This window comes from Folsomia candida, unplaced genomic scaffold (assembly GCF_002217175.1).
Source record: "Folsomia candida strain VU population unplaced genomic scaffold, ASM221717v1 Fcan01_Sc010, whole genome shotgun sequence".
NCBI lineage: Eukaryota > Metazoa > Arthropoda > Collembola > Entomobryomorpha > Isotomidae > Folsomia > Folsomia candida.
Genome location: NW_019091202.1, coordinates 2589329 through 2605557, shown reverse-complemented (window position 1 = coordinate 2605557; position 16229 = coordinate 2589329). Strand labels below are relative to the sequence as shown.

The 16229-nt window shown below is 36.3% G+C and overlaps 1 protein-coding gene and 1 long non-coding RNA gene across 3 annotated transcripts; one reads left to right on the top strand and one right to left on the bottom strand.

Moving 5' to 3' along the window:
- Window positions 1–3272: 3272 nt before the first annotated feature.
- Window positions 3273–5938, bottom strand: LOC110854732. The gene is made up of 3 exons (XR_002548361.2): window positions 5756–5938; window positions 3599–3745; window positions 3273–3484 (listed from the first exon to the last, which is right to left on the bottom strand). It is a non-coding gene; the product is annotated as an uncharacterized LOC110854732 (long non-coding RNA).
- Window positions 5939–9330: 3392 nt separating this feature from the next.
- On the top strand, window positions 9331–16007 carry LOC110854797 (DBH-like monooxygenase protein 1). Of its 2 annotated transcripts, none has more exons than XM_035855447.1 (9): window positions 9331–10001; window positions 10059–10415; window positions 10887–11232; window positions 11317–13193; window positions 13347–13499; window positions 13566–13805; window positions 13945–14157; window positions 14235–14562; window positions 14802–16007. In XM_035855447.1, exons 4-9 carry the CDS (start codon window positions 12930–12932, stop codon window positions 15353–15355), a joined length of 1752 nt encoding a protein of 583 aa, XP_035711340.1. In that variant the 5' UTR covers window positions 9331–10001; window positions 10059–10415; window positions 10887–11232; window positions 11317–12929; the 3' UTR covers window positions 15356–16007. The 2 variants fall into 2 exon arrangements, with proteins under 2 accessions (XP_035711340.1, XP_035711339.1); XM_035855446.1 differs by having other exon boundaries at window positions 10059–10801.
- Window positions 16008–16229: the final 222 nt, after the last annotated feature.

The window sequence follows — 16229 nt, the reverse complement described above, 5'->3', positions numbered from 1 at the left end:
CACAGTTCATATTCATAAATCAAAGCTTCAATAGACCCGGAGCAACGATCTACTCTGACTCCAAAAGGACACTCACAGTCTGATCCATCCAAACATCGTACAACTGTAATGCTGACATTTTACTAATAACACCAATACTTCCGCAAATAATTCCCACCCTTTTCAACGACCTTTGCACCATGGCAACATTCCTTCTTTCAAACCGGTTCGTCCTCTGTACAGAGTTGTACATTTTAATGTACTCGCCCGAACTCACATGCACTTTAGACCCCACATTTAGAAAGAGACCCCAACAAACTGTTATGAACACATTTGTCAGCGGATAGGTTAAATATATCGCGAACGGTATTTTCCCATAGAACGATATCATGGCGCTCGTTGCGGTAACATAAACCGCTGACGAGCATCCCAGTACCGACGTAAAGACGTAGGAAAATATCTGATTGTAAGAACTAACCAGAATTCGGACGGCGTTGTATCTATTTGCGTCAAGCTTTTTAAGGGTGTAGAGTGAAATCAATATATTTGCGGAAATTAATACAAACTCTGTTGAAATGATGAAGAAAGTATAAGTCCCAATCATCCAGTGGTAGCCTTGTAAAATTATGACAATGCCGCGTAAAATCTTTCCAATGAATCCCCCATGAGAAGGAAGTGAAGCTAGGAAGTAGTACATGGGGTCCAACTTCAGCCCGAAGAATGGTGATAGGGCGACAATTAGGTGGATAAAGATCAACGAGAAAAAGCTATATGATAAGAACATAAAAAGAGTCCTGCCCTTATCCCCCGTAGTAGAAAATGGTACGGTATGGTGACGCCCTAAAATTTAAAAAAATTGGGCTTAATATTGACGTGTTAAGCATACAGATCTTGGTAACAAGTGGCTTGAATGTAAAGACGAACACTTTTTGTTAAATAAGTTGCGTTTTAACTCTTAAAAATAATGTTACCCTTTCGAAAAATAAATGAACCCTGAATGCTGTATTGAGTGAACTACATAATATTCAAAGCAGCCTTTTCGCTTTATCAAATTAATGTATGGAATTGTCTCTGGATTTAGTTGAGTTTGCGTAATACAGAATTCGTATGTATAGCGTGGATTTACTTTCCAATTGGGTAACATTATTCTTAAAAACTTACTGAGTTTCTTAACTTCCCTCATAGTCCAGTTAATTTGATCCGATCGCAGATAAAAAATTACATCGTATGATAAATTGCATAATCCTTCTAATCCAATAATGCTTAGAGGGACCACTGGAATGAGTGTCATATGAATTTTATGTACATAGTAATACACCAGTGTCACTCCAATTCCTACTGTGTAAATAAAACTAAAGATAGTGATTAGTTTGAAGAAAGCGTACTTGGGAAGATTATGAAATGAAATTTGGCGAAATATGCTATTTCGTCCTAATTTATTTCCATGTTGGGTCCCAAACATGGCAGGAAATTCGTAAAGCAAAGAGAAATTTTGAATTGTCGTTTCGAATTTTATACACGCAGTTTCCATTTCGCTTAATTCCACAGTCAAAATACGGTGAGATTGGTATGAAGTCTTAAAAACATGAAAATTTGAACTTACATAAGCTTTTATAAATATGTAGTGCCCCATAATTGTGTCATTGCTTTACGGAAATGGTAATTAAAGTTTTCTTAATTTGAAACCCAAAATAAATCCGGGACTAGATTAAGCGGAGAATTTCATTTTCTTTCTCCAAATTACTTAGAAATTGCATGCATAAATGGTACGTGACTCTTCATAAATACGTAAGAACTTTCTAAACTCGTGGCTTCAATTTTGTTTGTCGGTCATGGTCCTTTATGTATGTGCAGCTGAAGTTTGACATATTTCTCGTTAGATCGATTTAACCAAGAAATTATTGGCAATAGATGGATGTACATAGTCCGACCATAAGTTTCCGTGAATGCATTTCCGGTGATAAAGCCCAAAGTATTAGAGCTATCTGATAGAAATTTTTGTGGATGAACAAGGTATTAATCTTGTTTAGAAATCATAACTTCGTTTTCACAATTTCCTCCACGGGCTTGTACACAAGACATAAGTCGTGGCGAAAACTGCTCGATCGCGGCACGCACGGATTTCCTGGGAAAAGCGCCAGATCTTCAGTAAGTGCGACCTCAGCCCTTCCACACTTGGGTGAAATTTAGAGCATACTTGTACCTATAATTTTCACCACCAGTCATAATTTAGGGGATTAAGGTCTGCAGATACTGAGCACCGTTCTACGGATGAAAAAAAGTCATGAAAATTCGTCTGAAGCCAGTTTTGGACAATTTTGCACCTTGCGCATGAGCAGATTCTTGTTGAAAGGTCCAATGGCGATTTTCGGAGGGTCCAGGGTTCAGGTTATTAACGTTTGTCTCTAGGACACTCTGAAAATAATTCTTGGCTTCAACTTGTACCCTTTGCGGTAAAAAACAGAGATTTCATTTCTCCAGCCAACTTGCTCCCATTCACACCACGGTGATGACTTCGTATTGACTTCCGCATACTTAAACGGATGTCAGACTTCTGTACAACAAATATCTGGCCTTTTTTCTATTAAATTTTTTGCCAACGGTGAAAAGTCTGAAATACTTTTGGCACGAAAATTGGCGCGTACCACGATTGACCTGTGGCCGTCACGAGTTATGTCTTGTCTAATTGCCCGTGGACGAAATCTTGACAAAGAAGTTATGATTTCTAAACAATATTAATACCTTGTTAATCCATAAAAATTTCGAACAGATAGCTCTAATACTTTGGGATTTATTACCGGAAATGCATTCACGAGAACTTATGACCCCACTATGTATGTACATACACCCTGTGTTATCATAATCGTAACTGCGCGGATTGCATAAACTTAAAATTCAAATTTGTCGAATTAACACCGCCGGTGTCAATATATGACTTAACCGCCTTGATTACAATGTTGAATCCGAGTTATGATGATTTTGATACCTGTAGTTATAATGTTATAACCGGACGGAAAAAATTCATTACTACTCGGAATCACAATTGTAACAAAGGCGGTTAAGTCATATATTGACACCGTTTTGTTTTGAGTGTACATACATACATATGTGCTTTCATAAAATGTGCTGATCTTTTTCCCCGTATGATGATAAATCTTGCCCAAATGGTGACAAATTGCCACTGGCTGGTGTTAATTTGGCCACCATTAGGTGAGAAACATTATAACTGCACGGTGAAGTGACATATGTATGTACACTGTTCGGTGACGATTAACAAGGGGTTTCTAGGAGTGTTTTTGCATGTTAAAGTAAAATTTCTCCCGTTTAATTACAAAAAATGACAAAATGTATACCTTTTTACATCAAATTAGTAAGTAAGAATTATGTACAATATTAGCCAAGGAAAATATATGAAACGAATGGGAGAATTGTGATACATATGTCTCCCGTTTCATTAAAATTTCAGCTGCTCCAAATTTAGTTAATATTCAGCTTCCCGTTCGATCTGCAATGGTAGAATTTTAATTTAATTAAGGTTAAGATACATAAGGCGTTTAAATTTAAATTGCCTTAAGGATGCTGAGTATACATACATACTCATGTACTTAATAATGATTACCTCAACTTTGATTAGATCGTAAAAGATCATAAATTATCCTGCTTGCCCCGTCGAATTGGGTGTGGTTGTTGTTCTCTTCCAGGGGAATAAGGGGTCAAAAATGTTGAAGAAGAACTTCTCCTGACGAATTCGAGTTGGAATTTCCATCTAAATTATTTACCATACATAAATTTAATATGTATTTACATGAACTTCGTAAATTTGTAATTTATACATGATGACGTTCAAAGTAACAAATCGTCACCCTCGCAGGTACTACAGTGCTCTGTGCTTGGGTTATGATTAAGGGGACGTCTCCTCAAAAAAATTACAATTTTTAACATCTGGATATAAGATTGTTTAAATACATGAAATCATTGCCTTTTTTAAGACGTGACGTTGAACATTTTAAATAATTTCGAGACGTCTTGTCCACATGCACACATGACGACGTCAAGTGTGCTTTGTACATATATGAGCTTTTGACTTAGGTATCTCCCCCTGGTAACAAAAGGTCTCCTAAATCGTCACCCAAAATAGAGCACTATACAGGGTCACAGATCCTATTTGCACAGTGAGAAAAACTGACCAAACTCATGGGCGGATAAGGTTTTCTGTACTTTCGCAATTTTACTCTCAAAACGTAGTTCTTTGGGGTGAATTTGACGTTTGGTTGACAAAAATCGGTCAACAAATGCCTAAGAAATCGACATCTGAAGTCGACCATCTCTTTCCGCATTTTTCCGAAGGAAAATGGCCACGTGGGAAAATTGTGAAGAAGTAGAACATATCCGGATGCAATGTTACTCGTTCTTCAACATATCATGAACTTAGTTCCGCTTTAATTAGATCAATATCTAAATTAGCGGGACTGGCATCCCCAATAAAGTTGCAGCCCCCAAAAAAGTTTTCGCGTACCGTTTTTCGAAAAATCGACGCCCTGACAAGGCGAGAAAATCTTTTGACCCAAACTCAAAAAGCAAAAGTTGTTAAAATATGTCAGCTGCATGTTAGTAGCGTCATCAACAACAAACTTTAAAAACAGGTCAGAAAAAGGCCAAAGTTCACGTGAAAACAAACTTCACAACGAAAATCTTTGGGAAAACGACCCAGTATGCAGCCGAGTAAAAACAAAAGCTAGGGATTTCAATTGTTCCTAATTCTCAGATACCTATGACAAATCCTTATGCCACTCCTTTAGATTTTTAATGGGTTTAGACTATTAAAACCATAGCTTCTTCTCAGACGAGCTCCAGTTTTTTTGGTGTTTCGGAAAAACCTTCAGGTGGAGTTGAAGAAGATTGCTCTCCAAAATATAGGAAAACTAATGAATTCGTGAAAACGGCGATATAGGCTGGCTAGCCAAAGGTCTGAGGAACGTATTGAATAATCGAAACAAATTCATCGACGCCGACTAAAGGTTTGAGGTCAATTTTAAAACCTGTGCAAATACGATCTGTGATCCTCAGTAGTACCTCGGTCGGGTGACGGTTTTTCTCCAAATTATTCAGAGTATACATGACTTTTTTGACTTGTGCTCCAGACATACAAAGATAGGTGACAAGACGTCTTGTTAACGTCTATTATAAAGCAGTAACTCCAGGAGTGATAAATTGTAAGGTATTTAGAGTGTATGTGCGTATAAACAACTTTCTGCTGAAGATTGACAAATATTATAAATTTCTTTAGAAAATATCTACAAGATTCGGAAAATCTGGATGGCTCAGAACATTTTCTTTGTTAAATCAGACACTATTATAGTTACAAAAATTGCTGCAGAAAAATTTACTCACATATCGTCGTACTAATTCATTAAAGACTTAAGGGCAGTCGATGCTTAATTCAGAAAAGACCTAAGTGTACAGAAAAAAATTTAAAAAGACCTATGTGGAAGTATGTATTTACTTATGGCTAAATCGCGCTATATATGAAGAATCGTTTTGGCAAGATATAGCCATAAGTATATACATACATACTTGCACATAGGTCGTTTCTGAATTAAGCATCGACTGCACTTAGGTCTTTTATGAATTAGTACGACGATATGTTTGTATGTATTTACGTTACATATTTACGACCTGTGCGCATTTACAGAAAATTGGTCCATCAGTGGGTGGTTTTTTTATTTATTAAATTAAAATCAATTACGTAACGAATGCATGTTGATAAAAGTCCTACCTGGTTTTCGTCTTCATGCTCCGTTCCAGTTGCTGAGCGTGTCAAGGAAGCAATAGCTATTATGACGGTGATAATTCCGACGAGAAGAAAACCTCGCATTCTTAAGGAAGAAAATGCTAAAGAGCTGGGCGAATTCTATTCGATCTGAAACTTGTATAAAATGAACTAACAATAAATATGGAATGGCATGTGGAAAATTACTAGTTTTTGCGGTGGATCTTTTATACGTTTACAAAGGTAAAATATGTAGGTAAAAAGGTAAATATTGCCCTCGTTAAAAAATATGTAATTGTCAATGCGGCATACAATCATGTCTTGTATCATAGTTCCGACCAGATTAAATATGTATATTTGCATTTTATGTAATAAAAAACCTTACATATTTGTACCCTACATAATTTCATGGTTGGTAAAGACACCTTTTATTTACCACATGATCAAATATTCCATTTTGTTCATGTTTATCTACGTACATAAATATGTTAATGGATAGCTGAACAGTGTACAAGTACTTGAAAAATTCAGCCTTCAGATTACTCGAGCTTGTTTAATAATTCACAAAAATGGGTTAACAAACAATTATATACAAGCTGTATGAAATATTTGTAATGTAGGATATTTATTTAGCCTGAATTATCAAACATACCATATGTAATCTTGAACATAGGTCGATTACATATTTTGATGGGCATTCGTAGACCTTATAGATAAAATTGGTTCCGTGTGGATCTCACAAGGGACACTCACGACCTGTCGTTTGAGTCCAGGGTACCCACCATGTTTTTTAGAATCTACTAGGACCCCAGATGAAGGATTCATTCATATTTCCGTGTAAAACTCATATTTGGCGTCGTGCCGTGGCGCCAAATTCGCCAAATTTGAATGTTTTTATTTTTGAAACCCCCATAACTTTTGAAATCCTGGACGGATTTTCAAAATAATTGACAAAAATCATGACAAGGAGTTCAACTTTCTTATCCCATGAAATTTTTTCAAAAATTATTACTTTCAACTTTTCGCAAAATTTCGCAATTTTCTTAAAAATGGGGGTTCGTCGAAAAAATGCTGAAAATATTTCAAAAATTAGAAATTTTTTATTTTTATTTTTCTGTCAAAATTTTCGACTTTTTTGATCATTTTAAGCATAAAATTTTGAAAATCCGACATAAAATGCAAAAGTTATGGGGGTTTAAATTTGGTCGAAAATGCAAATTTTTAAGTTTGGCGCCACGGCACGACGCCAAATATGGGTTTTACACGGAAATATGAATGGACCCTTCATCCGGGGTCCTAGTACATTCTAAAAAACATAGTGGGTACCTTGGACTCAAACGACAGGTCGTGAGTGTCCCTTGTCAGTAATGCTCGGACTTTGTAATAATAATAACTAGAGTAGAAAAGCTCTCAAAATCAGAAAATTGTTCCGAAATGGAATAGAAATAGGAGTGCAATAATTCCTTGTACAAAATAAAAAAATAAATAAAAAATAAAATACATATATGTATAACAACAATGTCACATAGTTTCGTAATAGAAATACTCAAAAAATTAGGATTTTGGATGAAATTTATATATTTTCGCACATTTTCTGTCACTACATATTTGTATGCTCAAACTGGGGAGGGAATGATTTTTTTGAAACTATGCAAGATTGTAGTTGTCATAAAAGAATTATTGTACCTTTATTTTAGTATTTGCTGGAACAAAAAAAATTGCTGATTTTCAAAATTGTAGAAAGGTTTTCCACTCTGAAAATGTATTATTAAATATTATAAAGAGTTATGTGTACATACGTGGGTGTTTTATTATTAATTTTCAAAAGGTATGTTCCACACTGTTTCTGACCAAACTTTTGATGAAATAACAAACTTCAAATACTTTTAGAATGCTGTGATTTTTTTCAGTTCTGTAGGTTAACATTAACACTAGCAATAACTCATTAAAATTTACCTCGAAAATATGCCAAAATTTACGACTTGACTTCATTATCATCCGAAAACCGTTTTCCCCTGATGTCTTTCTTTAAGTTTCGAAACGAATAATAATCACTAAGGGACAAGTCTGGACTGCACGGGGCGTGGTTTGTGCAGGTAAAGCGATTTTCGTCTGCACTAACCCTCGCAAAAAGCCAGGTATGAGGTGGCGCGTTGTCGTCTAAAAAAAGGCCAACTCTTTATTTTGACCCCACGTTTCTTTTCAACCGGAGGACGCAGCTCCTTCGGGGTTCCTGCATACACGGCCCCATTTATTGTAGTATTTACAGCAATAAATTTTATAAGGAGGGGACCTTTGGTATCCTTGAAAGTGGTCATCATCATTTTTTTGTCAGATTTTTGCACTTTTCAATTCACGGGCGGTGGCAACCCCTCGTGCTTCCATTTAGGGAATTATTATTTGGTCACCGGGTCATAATAGTAAACCCAAGTACCATATGCAACTAATAAAATATTGAGCAGGTTCAAGTCTTCATTTAATAAGTTAAAATTGGCATTGCAAAAGTCGACTCGATCCTGTTTTTGAGATGCTGGAAGCAATTTTGGTACCCAACGGGCGGAAACCATTTTCATACCTAAGTCTTCAGTTAACATGGAACAAATTGCTGGTTTTGAAACACCCATCTCATCTGCTAAATAGGACAGTTTCAATCGCGGATCTCTCATTATTTGTTCCTCTAGTTACCGGAGCCTTTCTGTGGAAGAAACGGATTTTGAGCGTCCTGGCGACTTTTTGCCCGAGACCTCGTTTCGCCATCATTTAAAATTATTGACCCAATTGAATTTGTGTTTTGTGTTGGGCAGTCTTCATCGTAAATTTTAAGGATTCAACCATAAATCTGCGACACGTATTGCCGATCCAGCATTAAAAATTAAATCACACTACGATATTTAATTTGCAAATCTAGCATTTTTTCCGTCGAGGTAAAGTTTGCCGATTTATTGCTAGTGTTTATGTTAACCCACAGAGCTGAAAAAAATCATAGCCTCCTAAATGTATTTGAAGTTTGTTATTTCATCAAAATTTTGGTCAGAAACAGTGCGGAACATACCTTTTGAAAATTAATAATAAAACACCTACGTACATGTGAAAGACCTGCATTGTGAGAACCAAAGAATATTTAATACTTTAATTCGATTTTGATCATCCAATGACAAATTTATGTAGCTAAGGAAAATTCTCTTTATATAATAATGAAATTCTCAACATGTGGGTGAATTAATTTCAAATAAAAAAATTCAACGTTAGATTTAAACTGATCACAATTTTTTAATGGCTTCCATACAGGATTTCATAAATCTGTCCATCTCCGAATGTTAGCATACTGGTTTATAAAAGGGTAAGTATTTAAGAGAGGATTGGGGAAATGTTGACAAAAATATTTTTATATTTCTCACATATTTATGTATCACCACAATATTATCCATGCAATTGCGTCGTTTTCCTCTTTATTAATCAACTATTTGTCAAATGATAAGGTAAATAGCAACCATGTAAATACAGCTCGAGATAAGTACAGATATTTTCCACCTGACGAACTAAAATAATGTTAATTGATCCACTCCATTGCAAACTTATCATCCATCCTTTCATCAACTATATTCCATAACAACTCCCCCATTAAGAGCACCATTAATTACACTCTCAATGTTTTTTAAAATGTCCCGTAATTTACTAATTACATTTTACAGAACCTTTGCCACTAAATATTTCCGAATCTCAAAAACCACTCCCCTCAGACTTCTGACTATTTTAAATAAAAAAGTAATCCCTAAAAAACCCTGGGTCCCCTTCTCCTTCCTTGCAGGATTCACCTTATCTCTCCAAATGGACTCTAATCCCAGCAATCGTAAAATACTTCATCTCTCCTTTAACGAAAACCGCACCCCGGAAGAATTTGAATTTCTGCGTCATCTCTTCAACAAAATTCGGGACCGAACACGAACTCACGAAGAATTGTCATCCTTGGTCGACACGATATTGAAAAATACAAATATTTTTCGCCGAAATACGGACGAAAATCGAAATGACTATGGCTCGTGTTTTAGGATCCTAGTATTTTGGGTGTGTCTCAATGTTGAACGGTTTTCTTACTTGGATCTCGTCGAATTGCTGAAATACGCGGAAATCGCGAGGAATAGTGTCGCCTTGGATGGAGTTCGTGCCTCGGAATGGAAGTTGAATACCTAGTCTATTCATATAAAGTGTTACTCGTCCCGTACTTTTGAACCCTATAAGATAAAATTAAAAGGTAAGTTGCATTTTGTACATCCATTCAGTGGCTATCATTGATGTTAACCTCTTTTAGCTGACCTTACTATGTCAAAAGATGGAGGAGCTTTACCATACGCCCGCGGCAATAAGTTTTCACTTTTTTCGTGAGGAGAAAAAATCACAAAATTCGAGTAGTGTAGCAATTCAAGGACAGCTACGATCTTGTTGCCTAAACTATTAAAGTACCCCTAGGGACAGTGCCTATCTATGGTATAAAAGTTTCGGTGGTCAAAGGTCATGGAGGACTCCAGTGATGTCCGAAGCTTTGAACGTCACAATAGCACAAAATCTCCTTCCGACGGCAAAGACTTTGACCATGCAAATGACCTTCTACCTTCAGCAATCAGAAAAGTACTGAAAAACGACCCACACACAAAGGCTTTTAAGCTTAGTAAGTACCACATGGTCACCCATCCCCGGAAAGACGCTAGGCTCAAACAAATTAACTCCTTCTTCAAGCGGCACGGGAAAAAAACAAAAAAAAATCTCCGTTTATCGATGAGAATTCCTTTATGACGGATAAATTTTTGAACCAAAAAACTAGCTAATTTTACATTATATAGTCTAGGGATTAGCTAGTTACAAAATAGAAGTTCAAATATTATCTTATCGGGGTCCATTCATGGTTTTGGTGGGAATTGGCGGGATTGGGGAAAAATCGACAAATTTCCTCGACTATGGAGAGGAGATGGTTTTAAAAAATATTTGGCTAACGTCATGGTGAAGGTGGAACACCCCCTCAAACAGTCCATATTGGATGTAAAGCCACCGACCTTAGTGCGTGGCTCTACATAAATAAATACCTCGAAATTCGTGAAAAACTGGATTAAAATCCATATTTCTGACTTCATTTCCATTTTAGGTTTGACCTGGCATTTTCGAACCGAAATTGATGTCACCACCAAACATTGATTAAAGTCGAGGAAAAGCTCTGTTCTTAGCCCCATATATGCGTCAGGGTCGCAAAAAAATTTCTGACCCGGGAATGTGACAATGTGTCAATAAATTTCGTTCGTGCCGCGGCGGTTGCTTGGCTTTCGCGTCTTCAAAAGTTTATCGGCATATGGGACTCAAATTTTGAAGTGTGACACATGTTTTCGATTCGAAATTTAACTGGCTTTCCAGTGAAATAAAAATTAAATTTCAATTTCCAAAAATGAAAGCGTTCTAGGCGTTTATACCAGTAACACTTTATCTGAATAGACTAGGTAAGATCTTGGTTGGTGTATAATTTAATAGATTAACTTTTGATGAAATTTAAATAGTTTTGAAAAATTTTAATATTTTTATAGCTAGTGCAGCTTGCAAGAATGCGCGACGATAATGCGCACAAACTTGGAAAGCAGTTAAATAAAATGATCTCTCCATGGATTTGAATTTTGTGTAAAAAATAATCACAACTTGCAATTCTACATATATACACATGTTATAAATACATACATGCATTTTAACAAAACTTCATTCGATTCAATAATTGGCGCCCATTTTTGAATCATTATTCATAACAATATTTATGCAAATATCATGTGCTACGATGATATTGGGATTGGGCTTATCCAAGCTTTTGCCAGTGAAATCGATAGCATTCTGTGTGAACTGTCCTAATGGATGATTACTCATGTTATTCAGTAATTGAAAAACTCTGAATGCAATGTATTTGAATTGATGAATGTGTATAAGTTATCAGGAGATAATTGATTTGTCATACATTCATAACTACAGACTTATGTACATGCATATGTTCATATGTAGCCGTAGGTTTAATGCACGATTACAAATACTGCGCAGTTATAGTGTCACACCTTATCCACATATATAAACTTATTTTTAATCAAGGTTTAAAGTTGCCCCATTTCCGTGTGTTCATTCATAGGTAACTTTGCGCACCATGCCCTACAAGCAGGTCACAAACTAAAAAACGTTTAATTAAAAAAAAAATCCTGTTTTTGGGGTTTCAAAGAATTCAGAAATATAGCAACATAAAATGTTGAATTTTTTTAATGAATTTCTATATTTTCAGGGAAGTATGTAAATAGGTAATTCTGAACATGATGTGGTAGAACTATATACGTTTAAATTTTTGGGTGTTGGTATTGTGCATATTTACAAACTTCTAATGGATTTTGTTGGCATGAAGATGTTAGTTGATTGTGCTAATGAGATTTTGACTGCTTGAGTCATTCACACCGAATTATTGCATTAGTTTGGGGACCTTACTGAAATAATGTGGTTAAAGTTGGGAGAATTTTTACGCTAACGTTCCATCAATTTTTGTCCTGTCAACTATGCCCTCATTACATATTTATTGTAACGTCGTTTTTATATCGGCATAAATCCACGTACAAATATATGTATGCATGTAGATAAAATTAAGTAGATATACATAATCTGTCATAGATACATATTTATGAACATATATTTATATGTAACGATTACACATTAGTGGCTTATTCTCTACCCAATACAATGCAAAGTTCAGATCCATAGGTGTATAAAATTCTGCAGAATATTGACTCAAATGACTTGTAAGGTTTCCCAAATTTTCTGGGGTACATAATTTGGCACTAAATAAGCTTCAACATACTTACCATAAATACTGAGAATTCTACAATTAACCCAAGATGGAAATACCACCTCACAACTTGTAAAAATGTACATACATAACTCGGCCGCATCCTTAATGCACGGTACTCAGCAGTTCGCGTTGTACTTGTTTTCCGCGTACCGGGAATTTCGAGGCACAAAAGGTTAAGATATGCTATTCAGTTATTGTACAAATGTACACGAAATAAGATCATGGCTACCACTTGCGCATAAGTGTACAAATCTAGCCCAAATTTACTACTTTACACACAATTGAAATACAACCGAAGACAAGAAAGAATTAGTGCGAATTAAAAAAAATATGTTTGTAAAACTTGGGACGCTCTTAATCCTAAGAATTTTACAGATTAGTGCAATTAATCAGGATCTTTACACGAATTTAGAAGCATTAGATGGTGAAGGGAAGTACATCCTCCGGTGGGAGGTGGTAGGAAATAAGATCGAGTTTGAAGTGACGGCGGAAACCTTGGGATTCGTCGGGTTTGGTATTTCCCCCTCGGGAACGATGACCGGAGCGGATATTTTTATTGCCGGGGTGCGGCCGGATGGATCAACGTATGGGCAGGTAAGGGAATTTCGATACCAAAAAATTTTCGTTTTTTTTCTAGTGTTTGAATTTTCTACAATGTAATTTTGTGTTGTTTTTAGTTCTTGAATTCCTAAAAGGAGGATAAATTAAGTCATTGAAAAAATGAAATACAATTTGCTTGTCTTTCAGGATTTCCACGCAACTGGCGAGACCATGCCGATCTTGGATACTCGACAGGACTGGAGGCTTCTGGAGGCGTATGAATTACCGGAGAAAAACGAGACGGTTTTAAAATTTTCGCGTCATCTTAACACCTGTGATGAGCACGATATAGCCATCGGGGTAATTTAAACATGCAGTTGGTCTTCTACATGCTGACAAATAAACTTGTTTTTTAAATATTTTTAGAATGACACGAGCCGAATAATCTGGGCGCTCGGAGCCACGGATACGATCGCCTATCACGGCGGGACAAACAGAGGGACGAAAAGTTTAAATCTAATTCACGCCACGACACCCACACTGGACTTCTCGAACTTACAAAATTATACTATAATGACAAACATCACAATGCCAGGGGCCGACACGACGTACTGGTGCACATTGCATAAGGGACCCACCTTGACGAGAAAGCATCACATCGTGGCGGTAAGAAGGATTTATTTTAAGATTTAAATATCTGGGTATATGGGGTCTCTGAGTTCCCGCGTTTTTCGAATTTATTGTTTTTTAAGCGTAGAAATTTTCGTTTTATGGGAATCTTGATCTAATTTTATCCACTGACTAGTTTGACACCCTGCTCCCCAGCCTGGCGTCGTTTCAGCACACCCACCATTTTGTGGTGTACACGTGTAAGCCACCCGCCAATCTGACGGATGAAGAGGCATTTGACCGCTTCACTTATGCCAACGGAGTTCAAGGAGATTATTGCCATATGACAAAAATACTCCCAATTGTTAACTGTCAGTCTCTCATCTACACGTGGGCGAAGGGCGGGAAGGTTAGAAAATTTTAATTATTTGTTAATTTTATTCATTTAGATTTGTCAAATCTTAGATGTTTTATCAATTTGAACAGTTGATGACATTCCCAGAAAATGTAGGCTTCCCGATTGGAGAAACTCCTACCGGTCAATATTATATGGTTGAAGTGCACTACGACAATCCGCAGCGCCTGGAGGGCGTCTTCGTCGAGACGGGGTTGGTCATGTATTATACGTCACAGTTGAGGCCCATCGACGCTGGAATACTCGCAATCGGCCAACATGTCGACATTTCGCTGACCATCCCGCCAAATCAGGATGCTTTTAAGGTCGTGGGCCATTGCAGTTCGCAATGTACGCGTGAGGCGCTAGAACCTGAGGGAATTACCGTGTTCGCATCGATGCTCCACTCACACAAATCTGGTAAATTAGTTAATACATTGAAGAAATAAGGTGTGATTCATAACTTGTTAGACAATTTCAAAGTGAGTTGATTTAAGAGGAAGATTCATGATTATTACTTTTCAATCAATCAGAAAGTTGGAAGAACTTTTCGAATTATTCAATATCAATTAATTCACAACTTGTTGATTTTTTCGAATGCTACCAGTGGAAACACTGAGATCAAAAATTCTTTAATTCTCATTATTTAAGTTTTTCAGGCCGAAAAGTGAAGACACGTCATTTCCGCGGGAATATTGAACTTCCCTGGATCGATTTCGATAACCATTACGATTTCAACTTTCAACAGAACAAGGTCCTCCTCGAAACCCCCCAAATTCTTCCTGGTGACCAACTCTCAGTCGAGTGTACTTATTCGTCTGTCTGGCGGAAAGGAAAGCCCGTAATCGGTGGACGTTCCACGTACGAGGAAATGTGTCAAAGTGTGCTCTGGTATTATCCAAGAAATCGGTTGCAGTGCATGTCTGTCTACGACGTTGATACCCATTTGGCCGACTTTGGCGTGGAAACGTATCACAAGGTGCAAGAACCGTCGTCACTGAGATATATTGTTGACAAACCGACCTTCATCGCTGGCGATTATTACGACCTTGTCGCGACCAAGTTTAACTGGACGGAAGAGTTTATACGTGTCTATCAAGATGCTAGACTAAACGGGGATCAGATGTCGCGATGTGAAGGAATAATAAGGCCCACAAGATATCCGGAACAGGTTATCGAGTATGTTCCAAAAGATGAGTGCTTGTTGAGATGAGAATACGAATTAAATGCGTCAATTAAAAAGCTAATAAAAAAATTTTGCAACGTAAATTGCATCGTAACGTAACAACGTATTGGGAGTACCAATTAAATTTACTTCACAGAATAATTGCTTACCAAGTTCGACTTGACTACAAATATGTACAAGTTATTGAGAATAATGTCACCCTTTTGAAAATTAGTTGCACTCTTAATTCTATATTAAGCAAACTAACCTACAAACTTTACCATTTATACAGTGCGCGTTACGCTGAATTTAGCATTAATACACAATTGCCCAAGTGCATGCATTTATTTGCTTAAGAGTAACATTGCTTATAAATTTGTACAATCGTTCTATGGTTAGAAGTATTTATAAGACCATATTTGGTCCTATAGAATAGGTCAAATATTTATCGTATTTATAGTTTTCCCATTGTAACCTAACTATTTATTTGCTTGTTTGTATTTATGAAACTATCAAATTTCATTAGTGTACCTCAACTGCATGGGAAATTCAATAAAAAATTGAACAACTGTCTTCATAAATCTTTCTAATGTTTTTCTAGGTGGAAGGCGTTGGTCATAATATATGGCAGTTATACATAAGTAAAAGCAGTATAAGGATTTTTGATCTAGTAACTAAATAACTAATTAAATAAATAAACTAATCGATCAATAAATATTTATCAATAATGTTCCACAAAGTTCAGAGAATTTAAATTATTTATTGGCAAGGCTCATGAAATATGCTAGTTTGCAATTTAAATATTTTTTATTTATTCCCGGTTTAAGGAAAGCCAGCGTCTCTGCCAACTAGGTTATTTTATAGATTTGTGAAATTTAGAGCTTTTTAAATACCAATTTTATAATAATTTTATATATCAAAT

What these genes read in the sequence shown, in the direction of transcription:
- LOC110854797 (XM_035855447.1), top strand. Translation starts at nt 12,930, where the DNA reads ATGTTTGTAAAACTTGGGACGCTCTTAATCCTAAGAATTTTACAGATT. An exon ending in GAAAGCATCACATCGTGGCG is followed by an intron (nt 13,806 to 13,944) that starts GTAAGAAGGATT and finishes TCCACTGACTAG; the next exon opens with TTTGACACCCTGCTCCCCAG. An exon ending in GCTCCACTCACACAAATCTG is followed by an intron (nt 14,563 to 14,801) that starts GTAAATTAGTTA and finishes TAAGTTTTTCAG; the next exon opens with GCCGAAAAGTGAAGACACGT.